The following is a 12,418-nucleotide window of genomic DNA, read 5'->3' on the forward strand; positions in this document are numbered from 1 at the left end:
GCTCTGTGTCTCTCGCTCTCTCTCGCTCTGTGTCTCTCGCTCTGTGTCTCTCGCTCTCTCTCGCTCTGTGTCTCTCGCTCTCTCTCGCTCTGTGTCTCTCGCTCTCTCTCGCTCTGTGTCTCTCGCTCTCTCTCGCTCTGTGTCTCTCGCTCTCTCTCGCTCTGTGTCTCTCGCTCTCTCTCGCTCTGTGTCTCTCGCTCTCTCTCGCTCTGTGTCTCGCTCTGTGTCTCGCTCTGTGTCTCGCTCTGTGTCTCGCTCTGTGTCTCGCACTGTGTCTCTCGCTCTCGCTCGCTCTGTGTCTCTCGCTCTCGCTCGCTCTGTGTCTCTCGCTCTCGCTCGCTCTGTGTCTCTCGCTCTCGCTCGCTCTGTGTCTCTCGCTCTCGCTCGCTCTGTGTCTCTCGCTCTCGCTCGCTCTGTGTCTCGCTCTGTGTCTCGCTCTGTGTCTCGCTCTGTGTCTCGCACTGTGTCTCTCGCTCTCGCTCGCTCTGTGTCTCTCGCTCTCGCTCGCTCTGTGTCTCTCGCTCTCGCTCGCTCTGTGTCTCTCGCTCTGTCTCTCTCTAGAGAAACGTACCGAGTCAGAGCTCTTCACGTCCCATTGGCCTGACTGCATGTCTTTGGACTGAACTGAGGAAACCGGAGAACCCGGAGGAAACCCACGCAGACACGGGGCAAACTCCACACAGAGAGGACCCCGGTCGCCCGGCCGGGGAATCGAACCCAGGCCCTGCTTATTGTGAGGCGACAGCGCTACCGCTACCCACCGTGCCACCCCTCACATGCAGGGTGTGGTGAGGCAAAATAGTTCACCTTCCCCAAAAAAACTACCACCATTTTACCATTAACATTACAAACAACTTCAAAATATACTTTACTTAGTTTTTAAGCCAACAAATGACCTTAAAGCACAAACACTATCACAAAAAGTTTATCCAAGTATTAACCTTCAGATCAAAATCATACAAAACCTGAAAATATTGGACATTCCTAATTATTTATTACACAAGAAGCTCAATCTTCTGCACTCCTGACCAAAGTGAGCTGATTTAGTGCTCTTTTATTAGTAGCTGTTGAATTTAATATCAGTGTTATGACACATCTCATTCCTGTGGTGGGTCTCAGGAGTGGTGGATAGGTCTGTTCATCAGACACGTGTCCAGTATCTCCTCTGCAGATGTGCAGGTTCCATCAGTCTATCATAAAGGCCCCGAAGTAAGTGGACTCTGGGGCGAAGCGGACAGTCCCCAAGTTGTGTATGTACAGTGAAAGTCTGTCGCCCCTCTCCAGGTGAAACAGTGCCCCTTGGTGGCTGGAGAACAGAGCCGCACCAGATTCTGACATGAGACAAGGAGTCGCTGTGGCTTTGGCGAGCATCGCCGGCTCCGGCTGCAGTGCCGTCTGCTTGAACATGTACTGTGTGAACTGCAGGTCACGTCCCGAGTGTGAACTTTCGAAATAAACCTGAGAGTAAACAAAATAAATCCCGTCCTGCGGCACCACAATTTCCCCGTCAGGACTGAGGCGCATCAGGCCCTCCAGACTGCTCTGTCCACTCAGGGCCTCCCAGTTGAGATGCTCTAATGCAGGTGTGACCGCCTCAGTAGGATCACCTACGCACACGTTTAAAGAACAATACAGTGGTGATGAGACTCTCAGTGCCTGATCTGATCAGTGCATGAGTTAAAAGGGGAATTCCACCAGTTTTCTAAATTTCTGTTTAATAACAGGTTTGATGTGAAATGACCGGTTATAGACAGAGTTTTTGATGCACTGTGGTGGTGATGGTGATGGGAACCAGACATCTGAGTTTAATGCCTCTAAAAGCTCCACCCCAAGACATTAGAACATACAACGGTTATGATTATGTTGCCCTGATGCCTGAGACAGCGTTTCATACCAACATATAAGCTCAGAAGACTTGTGTAGGTTCTCCGGTGGTTCTGGATGGTAAATAAAGTGTCTATATCTGTGTTGTAGTCATGGCGACGCCTGGTTCCCATCACCACCACTGTAAAGACGTCTGAACCATTTCACACCAAACCTGATTACACCTCAACACTGAGTTGAACATCTGTTCCAGATGTAGCCAAACAACCAAGACATGCTTTATGTCCAGAGTTGGCTCCTTTTATCCTGGACTTATAAGGCTAAAGCTGCTAACAAGTAATATTAACTTATAACCCATCACTAGCACCATGTTGAGCCTCAGTTTGTGTGTGAAGATCATCTCATACTTGCCTGAACATTTGTGACGTGCTGTTTTTTACAAAAGAGACAAAAGCTTGGAGGAAATTTAGGCGGGCGCTACTGTTTCTAGCTATGCTAATGCACATTTGTCCATGTTTACATTGGTACTGTCTGTACAGCCGCACATCATACAGTGTCAGTTTCTGTACTTTAGTATTTTTGGTGTATCTGTACTGAAGTTTCTCCGTTCTGGGCGACTTTTTCCTTTCACTCCACTACATTTCAGAGTCTAATATCCGACTTTTTCCTCCTACATTTTGAGAAATCTGTCGTTCCTTTTGGTTTCTGTGTGTATAAAAACGTAACATGTCAAAACGAAAGAAGCGCAAAGCCAGAGCACCAATCAGGGCCCAGCGGTCACTTTGTTTACAGCTGGTTTTGACCTGTTGGTCATACCGACCCAGTGCAGCACGCGGTTCAACGTCAGCGCAGCAGCGTAAAACTTTGGGAGAGTCTGTTCAACATAAATGATGAACTAACCTAACTTTGTGTAAATAGAGCTCAATATAGAAATATGTCCACATATGCAGTCGAGACTGACGCGGCTTTTTTCTGAATTTCTACAAACACCATTTCATTTTATAGTAAATGAGTTTGGGCTGGTTTATGTTTATGAACAGACGCCTACAGATCAACATAGTAAAGGAGCTCATCTGTGATCCTGAGTTTAAAGCCAGTTTTTATTCAACTTAAACTTGGAACTAAGTTGTAAATAAATCTGAAACTGAAACTTTGCTTGTGTGTAAAAAGTGATTTCAGAGCCACTCGGTTCTCCCTGATGGAAACTGTTTACCTTCAGTGTTTTGTGCTTCTGATCATTTTAATAGACGTCAGCGTCACTAATTAATGACCTTCTATTAAAAGACTGGTTTACCAAGAGAGACGCTGGAGGACTTTCACCTGAAATGAGTTCATGAAGCCAGTCTGGTTATAAAAATGATAACAGGACATCAGAGCCAGAATTACTCTTTTAGTACTTTTACTTTATACTTAAGTACATTTGAAGGAAATACTTTAGTACTTTTACTCCAGTGGAGGTCTAAAGGGAGGAACTTCTACTTTTACTGGAGGGATATTTTTGTCAGGTACATGAAGTGTGTACTTCATCCACCACTGCTAGCCTCATAGCTGGGACGTTTCTTGGGTGGTCACTGTAACACACCTGTTTTCTGAAGATGGTGGTACTGCTTCAGCTCCTGCTTGGCTCCGAGGTGAACGGCTGGTTTGAAAATCTGGGTAACGTTGTGTTCTGTGAAAAGCCACAGAGAAAAGACGTCAACACATCCACGTAAAAGAGAAAATAATGTTATCGGTAAAAGGTGTTTGGATGCTGTTACCTCCTAACGTCTGCCATAAGGAGTTCTGGATGTCCAGCAGGATCCTCTGGATGAGAAAAGAGAATGAATCTTTACTGATGTGCAGGATGTGCGGAATATGGGGCCTTTAAAATACACGGAATATTCAATATTCATCCATTTACTGGCCAAAATAGAAGTGGCTGAATATTATCGGACATAAAATCTCTAAAACGCCTGCTGGGTTTTGTTAACTGTGCATTCCTCCACCTGTTTTGGTCCCTGTCATATTTCCGACACGGTAACTTTGGAGAAGAAGATAAACAATTGTAACTTTGAATTGAAACAAATGGAAACAGATTATTTTGGGATATTTCTGGATCATTTCTGTTGGTCTGATGTTTTCATTTTTCTGTAAAAACAAAAAAAAGATTCAGTGCATTTATAAGGAGCCCATATAATATGACTGTGTCTTTAAGACTGAAATATGTAAATGAACTCAGTTCTGATTGGCTGTTCTGTATTGTGCTGCAGGGTGAGTGGGCGGGGCTAAACTGCTGTGAGCCATGGAGAGGTGGTTGTTGGAACAAAACCTCGTATCTCCATTTTTGTCGATTCTCAGCTTTGACAGAATTTGAAAACGCCCACTGCTCTTTATATTGTGTGTAAATTTCATGATGAATGGACCAAAAGAAATGACCCAAAATTACTAGTAAAGAAGTCTGGCTCCACTGACTTGCATTAAAAGGAATGTAGGTTTTTCCTTCTCCTGTAAAGTCACCATTTTGGAGATACGAGGTTTTGTTCCGATAACAGCGAGATATGAAAATGACATCATAACAACAACGAACAACAACTGGATTTCCATATATATGCACTGAAAACAACACTATCAAACTCTTTTCTCATCTCTGGGCAAATCTGTTTTTCTGTGTTCTTCCAGCTTCTGAATCGATCCCGACTAACCGAAGAGAATCGCGGTGAAGGATTTCACGGTTCACTGAATCGTAATCGAATCGGTGTGGTTTGAGGCCGTTTACAGTCCTGGTCAGTACCTGCTGAGCACTGTTCTGAAACTCTTTCTTCATCAGCTCACAGCTCGTCATCCCTCCTCCGTTCAGCTCATCTTCCTCCTGATCTAAATACTGGTAGAGGCAGTCAATGGGGTACAGTCCCTGCCTCAGAGACTCATCAGTCTGAAAAAATGAAGTGAGAGAAAACACAAATAATTACTCATAAACTAATGAAGCTAATGATAGCAGTGATACATTACCTACATTACAGCCAGTTACATTCTTCTACAGTCAGTGGTGGACGAAGTACACAAGTTAAAGTCGAGACCCCCAAGGTAAAATATTCCTCCAGTAAAAGTAGAAGTTCCTCCCTTTAGACCTCCACTTGAGTAAAAGTACTAAAGTATTTTCCTTCAAATGTACTTAAGTATAAAGTAAAAGTACTAAAAGAGGAATTCTGGCTCTGATGTCCTGTTATCATTTTTATAACCAGACTGGCTTCATGAACTCATTTCAGGTGAAAGTCCTCCAGCGTCTCTCTTGGTAAACCAGTCTTTTAATAGAACGTCATTAATTAGTGACGCTGACGTCTATTAAAATGATCAGAAGCACAAAACACTGAAGGTAAACAGGTTCCATCAGGGAGAACCGAGTGGCTCTGAAATCACTTTTTACACACAAGCAAAGTTTCAGTTTCAGATTTATTTACAACTTAGTTCCAAGTTTAAGTTGAATAAAAACTGGCTTTAAACTCAGGATCACAGATGAGCTCCTTTACTATGTTGATCTGTAGGCGTCTGTTCATAAACATAAACCAGCCCAAACTCATTTACTATAAAATGAAATGGTGTTTGTAGAAATTCAGAAAAAAGCCGCGTCAGTCTCGACTGCATATGTGGACATATTTCTATATTGAGCTCTATTTACACAAAGTTAGGTTAGTTCATCATTTATGTTGAACAGACTCTCCCAAAGTTTTACGCTGCTGCGCTGACGTTGAACCGCGTGCTGCACTGGGTCGGTATGACCAACAGGTCAAAACCAGCTCTAAACAAAGTGACCGCTGGGCCCTGATTGGTGCTCTGGCTTTGCGCTTCTTTCGTTTTGACATGTGACGTTTTTATACACACAGAAACCAAAAGGAACGACAGATTTCTCAAAATGTAGGAGGAAAAAGTCGGATATTAGACTCTGAAATGTAGTGGAGTGAAAGGAAAAAGTCCAGAACGGAGAAACTTCAGTACAGATACACCAAAAATACTAAAGTACAGAAACTAATTACATTTACTCAGTTACTCAGTTATTCAGTTACTCAGATACTCAGGTATTCAGTTACTCAGTTACTCAGATACTCAGGTACTCAGTTACTCAGATACTCAGGTACTCAGTTCCTCAGTTACTCAGATACTCAGTTACTCAGTTACTGTCCACTACTGTATGCAGCATATTAACATAATGCTAATTTAGCCAGGCTAACTGTGCTATCTTGCCAATACTTTGGATGAACATATTTCAAGTAGCTTTCAAGTAGAAGTTACGGAAACTTGATTCCTGTAGAAGAAAACATGCCTTTCTTTCCACTGTAAGAGAATAACACAGGATAAATAAGCTTTGAAACAACTATCTAGCTAGATAAGCTAATGAGCTTTAATACTGTATTCATGCATTTTGTCCTGCATGTAAACACAATAGAAATATATGCTACAAACCCTTACACTGGCATTATTACTGATAGTGGCATGTTTGCATTAGCAGAACCGGTTTAGGTTTAAGGGAACCTGGCCTCTTCTTATTTCTCCCATTATATAAGACAGACCGGAAAGCATTTGAAGACGGTTGCTGAATGAATGAGGGTGAATGGAACTGAACAGCTAAAAGTGAAAAGATTTAACGTTTCTAGCCTGTTGGGCGAAACCTTTCTTAAATATTTTGAAGTAGACGAATAAATTACTTTTAAAAATAAAAGTCTTGCTGGAGATGAGTTTGTATGTGAGTTTTGCAGCTCGGCAGTTTCATCACCTGATCGGTTATAAACAAAACACCTTTACGCTGAACAGTTAAATGTTGAATGCTACTCCTTTGTTTACATTGTTGTTGTATTGTTGCTATAATAATAATAATAATAATAATAATAATAATAATAATAATAATAATAATAATAACGATGCCACAAATTTGACATTATAGATGTTTCAATTGAACTATTTGAGTGTTTTAAATACTGCAAAATGATTACAACATGAGTTGACAGCGGCCTCAACTCAATTGAAATATCACATTTTTTGTTTTGTACTTTATTTGTAACGCAGTTTCTAAAAGACACAAACACTACAAATGATTTGACAGCATGGTGGAGTGGCCTCGAAGTGGCCTGGAGGTCACCGTGTTGGCATGTTTGGAAGAAGTTTGAGCAGAAGGCTGGTTAAATGTTTCTCTTGCCCCGTTTCTTTATGTACACATTATCAAAAAATCCAAACAGCACTATAAAAGTTCATCACCACGGTACTCACACACGACTTTTTACACCAAAAAAAGAAATAAATAAAACTCAAATGCACGACAGGCATTTTGTTACTCTTGCTAGACTATTCTCACTTAATTTCCACCTCAGGGTGCACATCGGCAGCGAGACTAGCCGTCTTACTGGCAGCGCTTTGACCCAACTGGACTGGGCCTGACCTTAAATACCTATAGCCCCTCCCAGTGGACTAAACCAAATTAAATTCAGGTATTCCTCAGACAAAGCAGTCACGTTCCCATTCACAGTACATGGATATCGCTGCTGTCAGAACAAACCTCGTATCTCCATTTTTGTTGTTTTTCAGTTTTTGACATAGTTTGACATTTTTGACAGTTTTTTTCACAGTGTGTGAAAATGCCTGTTGCTCTTTACACTGTATCAAAATTTCATGATGAATGGGCCAAAAGAAACGGCCCAAAATTACTTGGAAAAAATTCTGGTTCCATTGACTTGCATTAAAAGTTGTCACGATTGGTTCCTCCCACTCCCCCATGTGCTTGTGTTGTGTTTACTTCCCGGTCGTCCACGTGCTTCTTTGTTTTGGTCTTCACTGTCCTGTCCCCTTGTTTCGTGACTCCGCCCCTGATTGTTTCCACCTGTTTTCCACCCGTGTCTTGTGATCCCTTGTGTTTTAGAAGCCCCATGTTTGCCCTGGACTGTGTTGGTCTTTGTTTGCATGCTTGTTTGATGTTAGATGTGTAGTTTGTGTTGGATGTTTTGCTTGTTCTGTTTGGATCCTGCGTTTCTTCCGTTTTGTCTGACTCTCGATCACGCCGTGTTGAACCTGGACCGTTTCGACCATGACCCTGGATTTGCCCTCAATAAAACCCGCTTATCTCAGCACGCACGTCCGCCTCACCGCTCCACGTCACAAAAGTAAAGTGGGTTTTTTCCTTCTCCTGTAAAATGACCATTCTGGAGATACAAGGTTTTCTTCCGACAACAGCGATATTCAGCATTTACTTCAAGTAAATATATCTCCAAATGTCATTCATAGCCGGTGTTCAGTATTTGCCATTAGTTTGTTAATAGTTTTGTCTTTCTCCTCAGGTCGACCCGTACACCCCCTGTCCCTGTGTCCCTCCTCTGTCCCTGTGTCCCTCCTCTGTCCCTGTGTCCACCCTGTGTCCCTGTGTCCCCCCTGTGACCGAATGACCCATGCCGTCACTCTTCCCAGGAAACAGGTAAGTAGCTGTTGTTATACCTTTTCCCTTTCAGTCTTGTTGATGACTACTGGTGATGCGCTGGACCAGCTGGCAACATCACAGACAGTTACGCAAAAAACCTGGATGACAAATTGATGCAAGACTGACCCGGGTGGGCTTCTTACTCCGGGTAGACGCCATCTTGACCCAATGGTGGTCCGCATTATAAGTATAATAATATTAATTATTATTTATATTGTAGACGTTATTAAGACAGTTGTAGGCTACACTCTTAGAAAAGATGGTTCTTCAAGAGTTTGGTTCTATACAGAACCATGAACACTCAAAGAACCCCTTGCATGGACAAGGGGTTCTTTGCACTTCGTGAAAGGGTTCCTCAGACTGATGATGAATGTGTTGTAGATGGTTTTATATAGAATCCTTTCTGAAAAGGGTTCCATTATTGTTACAAGCCAAAGAACTTTTTTTTTTACAGAACTATGTTGGTGACATCCTGTATAGATCAGCATGTCTGGCAGACGTTGCATCGTGGATGACAACCCACCACCTCAAGCTGAACCCAAGCAAGATGCTTTACATCCCGGGATCTTCTGGTATTCGGTGTGATCTCTCAATTCCCTTTGAGAACACCCTGATTACTCCATCTACAGAAGCTCGTAGTCTTGGGGTAGTTGTAGATGACCAGCTCTCTTTCACGGCTCATGTTGCTAACCTGACTCGGTCATGCAGATTTCTCCTCTACAACATCCGGAGAATTCGACCTTTTCTCTCTAGAGAGGCCACACAGGTACTCGTTCAGTCTTTAGTCATCTCTAGACTAGATTACTGTAACTCCCTTCTGGCTGGTCTTCCAATGCGTATCATCAGGCCCCTGCAACTGATCCAGAACGCTGCAGCTCGACTCGTCTTCAACCTTCCTAAATTCAGCCATGTCACTCCACTGCTGCATTCCCTTCACTGGCTTCCTGTAGCAGCTCGCATCAGACATAAAACCCTGATGTTGGCCTACAAAGCCAAAAATGGTCCAGCTCCTTCCTACTTGAGATCGATGGTGAAAGCTAGATCCGTACCCAGAGACCTTCGTGCTTCAAGTACGGCTCGACTTGACCCACCATCTTGCAGATCACAAGGAAAACATGCCTCCAGACTGTTCTCTGTCCTGGCACCAAGGTGGTGGAATGAACTTCCCCTAAGTGTCCGAACAGCAGAATCACTTGCTGTCTTTAACCGACGTCTGAAGACCCGTCTCTTTACACTACACTTATCTAATCACTAACACTGTCTACTAAAGATCTTCACCTCTTTTATTCTTCACTGTATTTTATTACAAACTTTTTTTCAGCAGGTTTAGTGTTGTGTAGACTCCGTGTTGAGTTGTAGGTATTTTTCTACTTGTTGTACTTGTTTTGGGTCTCAATGCACAGATAACTTCAGGTAGCAATTTAGAGCAAAGCTCTTTAAAATTATGTCGACCTTTATTAACATGAGATATTCTGAAGTAATGACAAGCACTTTTGTAAGTCGCTCTGGATAAGAGCGTCTGCTAAATGCCATAAATGTAAATGTAGATAAAAATAATGTGTGGCCACGACTTAGTAAGGTGTGGGAATGAGATCCTAATGCATGCGCCACGAATTAGTAAGGCATGATCTTGTTCCCATGTCTTAGTAAGGTGTGGGAATGAGAATAAGGTCATGGCCACCACTTAGTAAGTTGTGGACATGCATTAAGATCTTGTTCCCACGTGTTAGCAGGGAGTGGACATTAGTTTTATTTATGTGTGATGTTGTGACATCTTGTATAAAAGTAAATAATGTGTGGCCACGGCTTATTAATGCGTGGGAACGAGATCCTAATGCATAGCCACAACTTAGTAAGGTGTGGGAATGAGATGATTAAGCCTTGGCCATGACTTAGTAAAGCGTGGGAATGAGATTGCAGCTTACTAATTCGTGAACATGCATCTCGTTTCAATGCTTTAGTAAGTCGTGGCCACGACTAAATCCTCTCATTCCCACACCTTAGTAAGTTGTGGCCACACATTATTTTTATTTATACAGGATATCACCAGCAGGGCTCTGTACTCCCTACTTTTTAGGTATTGTAATCCTTTTTGCTAAGAGTTTACAAACTGGCACTTTCGTCACCATCATAACCACCATCATCACCATCACCATCACCTTCATAATCACCATCATCACCATCACCATCACCTTCATAATCACCATCATCACTACTGCCACTGCTGCTGAATGTTAGACATTATTAAGACAGTGTTCTGCTCCAAACGGGTGGTTCTGGGTCGATTCAGGTTCTCCTGTTACTCACTGTGTGGATATCGGAGGTGAAGTGGTACAGAAAGCAGGCTGTGATGAAAGTTTCAGCGGCCAGAATCAAACTGAGGGTCAGAAAGTAGGAGCTCCATCTACCAGACTGAGAGGGTCCACTGCAGTCCTCCCTCAGCTCATTATAGGCAGCTTCAGGCCGACTGTCCGCCGTCATGTTTGGGTTCTCTGGTGGAGAGAATTATAGCATTCTTAACAGAAAGAGAAAGTACTTCAGGTCCTCTCTCTCTCTCCCTCTCTTCCTCTCTCTCTCTCTCTCTCTCTCTCTCTCTCTCTCTCTCTCTCTCTATTCTCTCTCTATTCTCTCTCTCTCTCTCTCTTTCTCCCTCTCTCTCTCTCTCTCTCTCTCTCTCTCTCTCTATTCTCTCTGTCTCTCTCTCTCTCTCACTCTCTATTCTCTCTCTATTCTCTCTCTCTCTCTCTCTCTATTCTCTCTGTCTCTCTCTCTTTCTCCCTCTCTCTCTCTCTCTCTCTCTCTCTCTCTCTCTCTCTCTATTCTCTCTGTCTCTCTCTCTCTCTCACTCTCTATTCTCTCTCTATTCTCTCTCTCTCTCTCTCTCACTCTCTCTCTCTCTCTCTCTCTCTCCCTCTCTCTAGTCAAAGTCTAAGCTCCTCTGCCCTTCCGTGTTTTTTCCTCACGACTTGTTTTTCTTTGCTGGAAACTTGGAAAGTCCCACTGAACTCCCCCCGTCCCCCACCCGTCCCCCACCCACCCCCAATGTGCGAATTGTTTTTTTAACTGATTTTTTAAACTGAAGACTTCATCAGCAGGAATTTGAACTTGATTCTTCTGTGCATGAGGGCAGCTTTAAACAGTGAGTGTAGTTCAGCGCTCAGAGCTGTACAGGAGCAAAATACAGAGCAAGACAGACAGACAGACAGACGGACAGACAGGGCTCAGAGCTGTACGGGGTTAGATTATCATACACTATAATACTACAGGAACACTGTAGGGAGCAAAATACAGAGCAGGACAGACAGACAGACAGACAGACAGACGGACAGACAGGGCTCAGAGCTGTACGGGGTTAGATTATCATACACTATAATACTACAGGAACACTGTAGGGAGCAAAATACAGAGCAGGACAGACAGACAGACAGACAGACAGACAGACAGACAGACAGGGCTCAGAGCTGTACGGGGTTAGATTATCACACACTATAATACTACAGGAACACTGTAGGGAGCAAAATACAGAGCAGGACAGACAGACAGACAGACAGACAGACAGACAGACAGGGCTCAGAGCTGTACGGGGTTAGATTATCATACACTATAATACTACAGGAACACTGTAGGGAGCAAAATACAGAGCAGGACAGACAGACAGACAGACAGACAGACAGACAGACAGACAGACAGACAGACAGATAAATAGATGGACAGACAGACAGACAGGGCTCAGAGCTGTACGGGGTTAGATTATCATACACTATAATACTACAGGAACACTGTAGGGAGCAAAATACAGAGCAGGACAGACAGACAGACAGACAGACAGACAGACAGACAGACAGACAGACAGACAGCGCTCAGAGCTGTACGGGGTTAGATTATCATACACTATAATACTACAGGAACACTGTAGGGAGCAAAATACAGAGCAGGACAGACAGGCAGACAGACAGACAGACAGACAGCACTCAGAGCTGTACGGGGTTAGATTATCATACACTATAATACTACAGGAACACTGTAGGGAGCAAAATACAGAGCAGGACAGACAGGCAGACAGACAGACAGACAGACAGACAGCACTCAGAGCTGTACGGGGTTAGATTATCATACACTATAATACTACAGGAACACTGTAGGGAGCAAAATACAGAG

General features: G+C 43.3%; 1 protein-coding gene across 1 annotated transcript in view; it reads right to left on the reverse strand.

Moving 5' to 3' along the window:
* Nucleotides 1–838: 838 nt before the first annotated feature.
* The window catches only part of tnfsf10l4 (tumor necrosis factor (ligand) superfamily, member 10 like 4), a 19,476-nt gene continuing 7,896 nt past the window's right edge, over nt 839–12,418 (reverse strand). Inside the window, exons 2-6 of the mRNA XM_037533419.1 lie at nt 10,568–10,752; nt 4,595–4,735; nt 3,582–3,627; nt 3,407–3,493; nt 839–1,607 (exon numbers count right to left, since the gene is read on the reverse strand). Of these exons, the coding sequence (XP_037389316.1) occupies nt 1,186–1,607; nt 3,407–3,493; nt 3,582–3,627; nt 4,595–4,735; nt 10,568–10,752 (881 nt within the window). The 3' untranslated portion in view covers nt 839–1,185. The remainder of the gene's footprint in view (nt 1,608–3,406; nt 3,494–3,581; nt 3,628–4,594; nt 4,736–10,567; nt 10,753–12,418) is intronic.

This window comes from Pygocentrus nattereri, chromosome 23, assembly GCF_015220715.1.
Source record: "Pygocentrus nattereri isolate fPygNat1 chromosome 23, fPygNat1.pri, whole genome shotgun sequence".
In the NCBI taxonomy this organism is placed as follows: domain Eukaryota; kingdom Metazoa; phylum Chordata; class Actinopteri; order Characiformes; family Serrasalmidae; genus Pygocentrus; species Pygocentrus nattereri.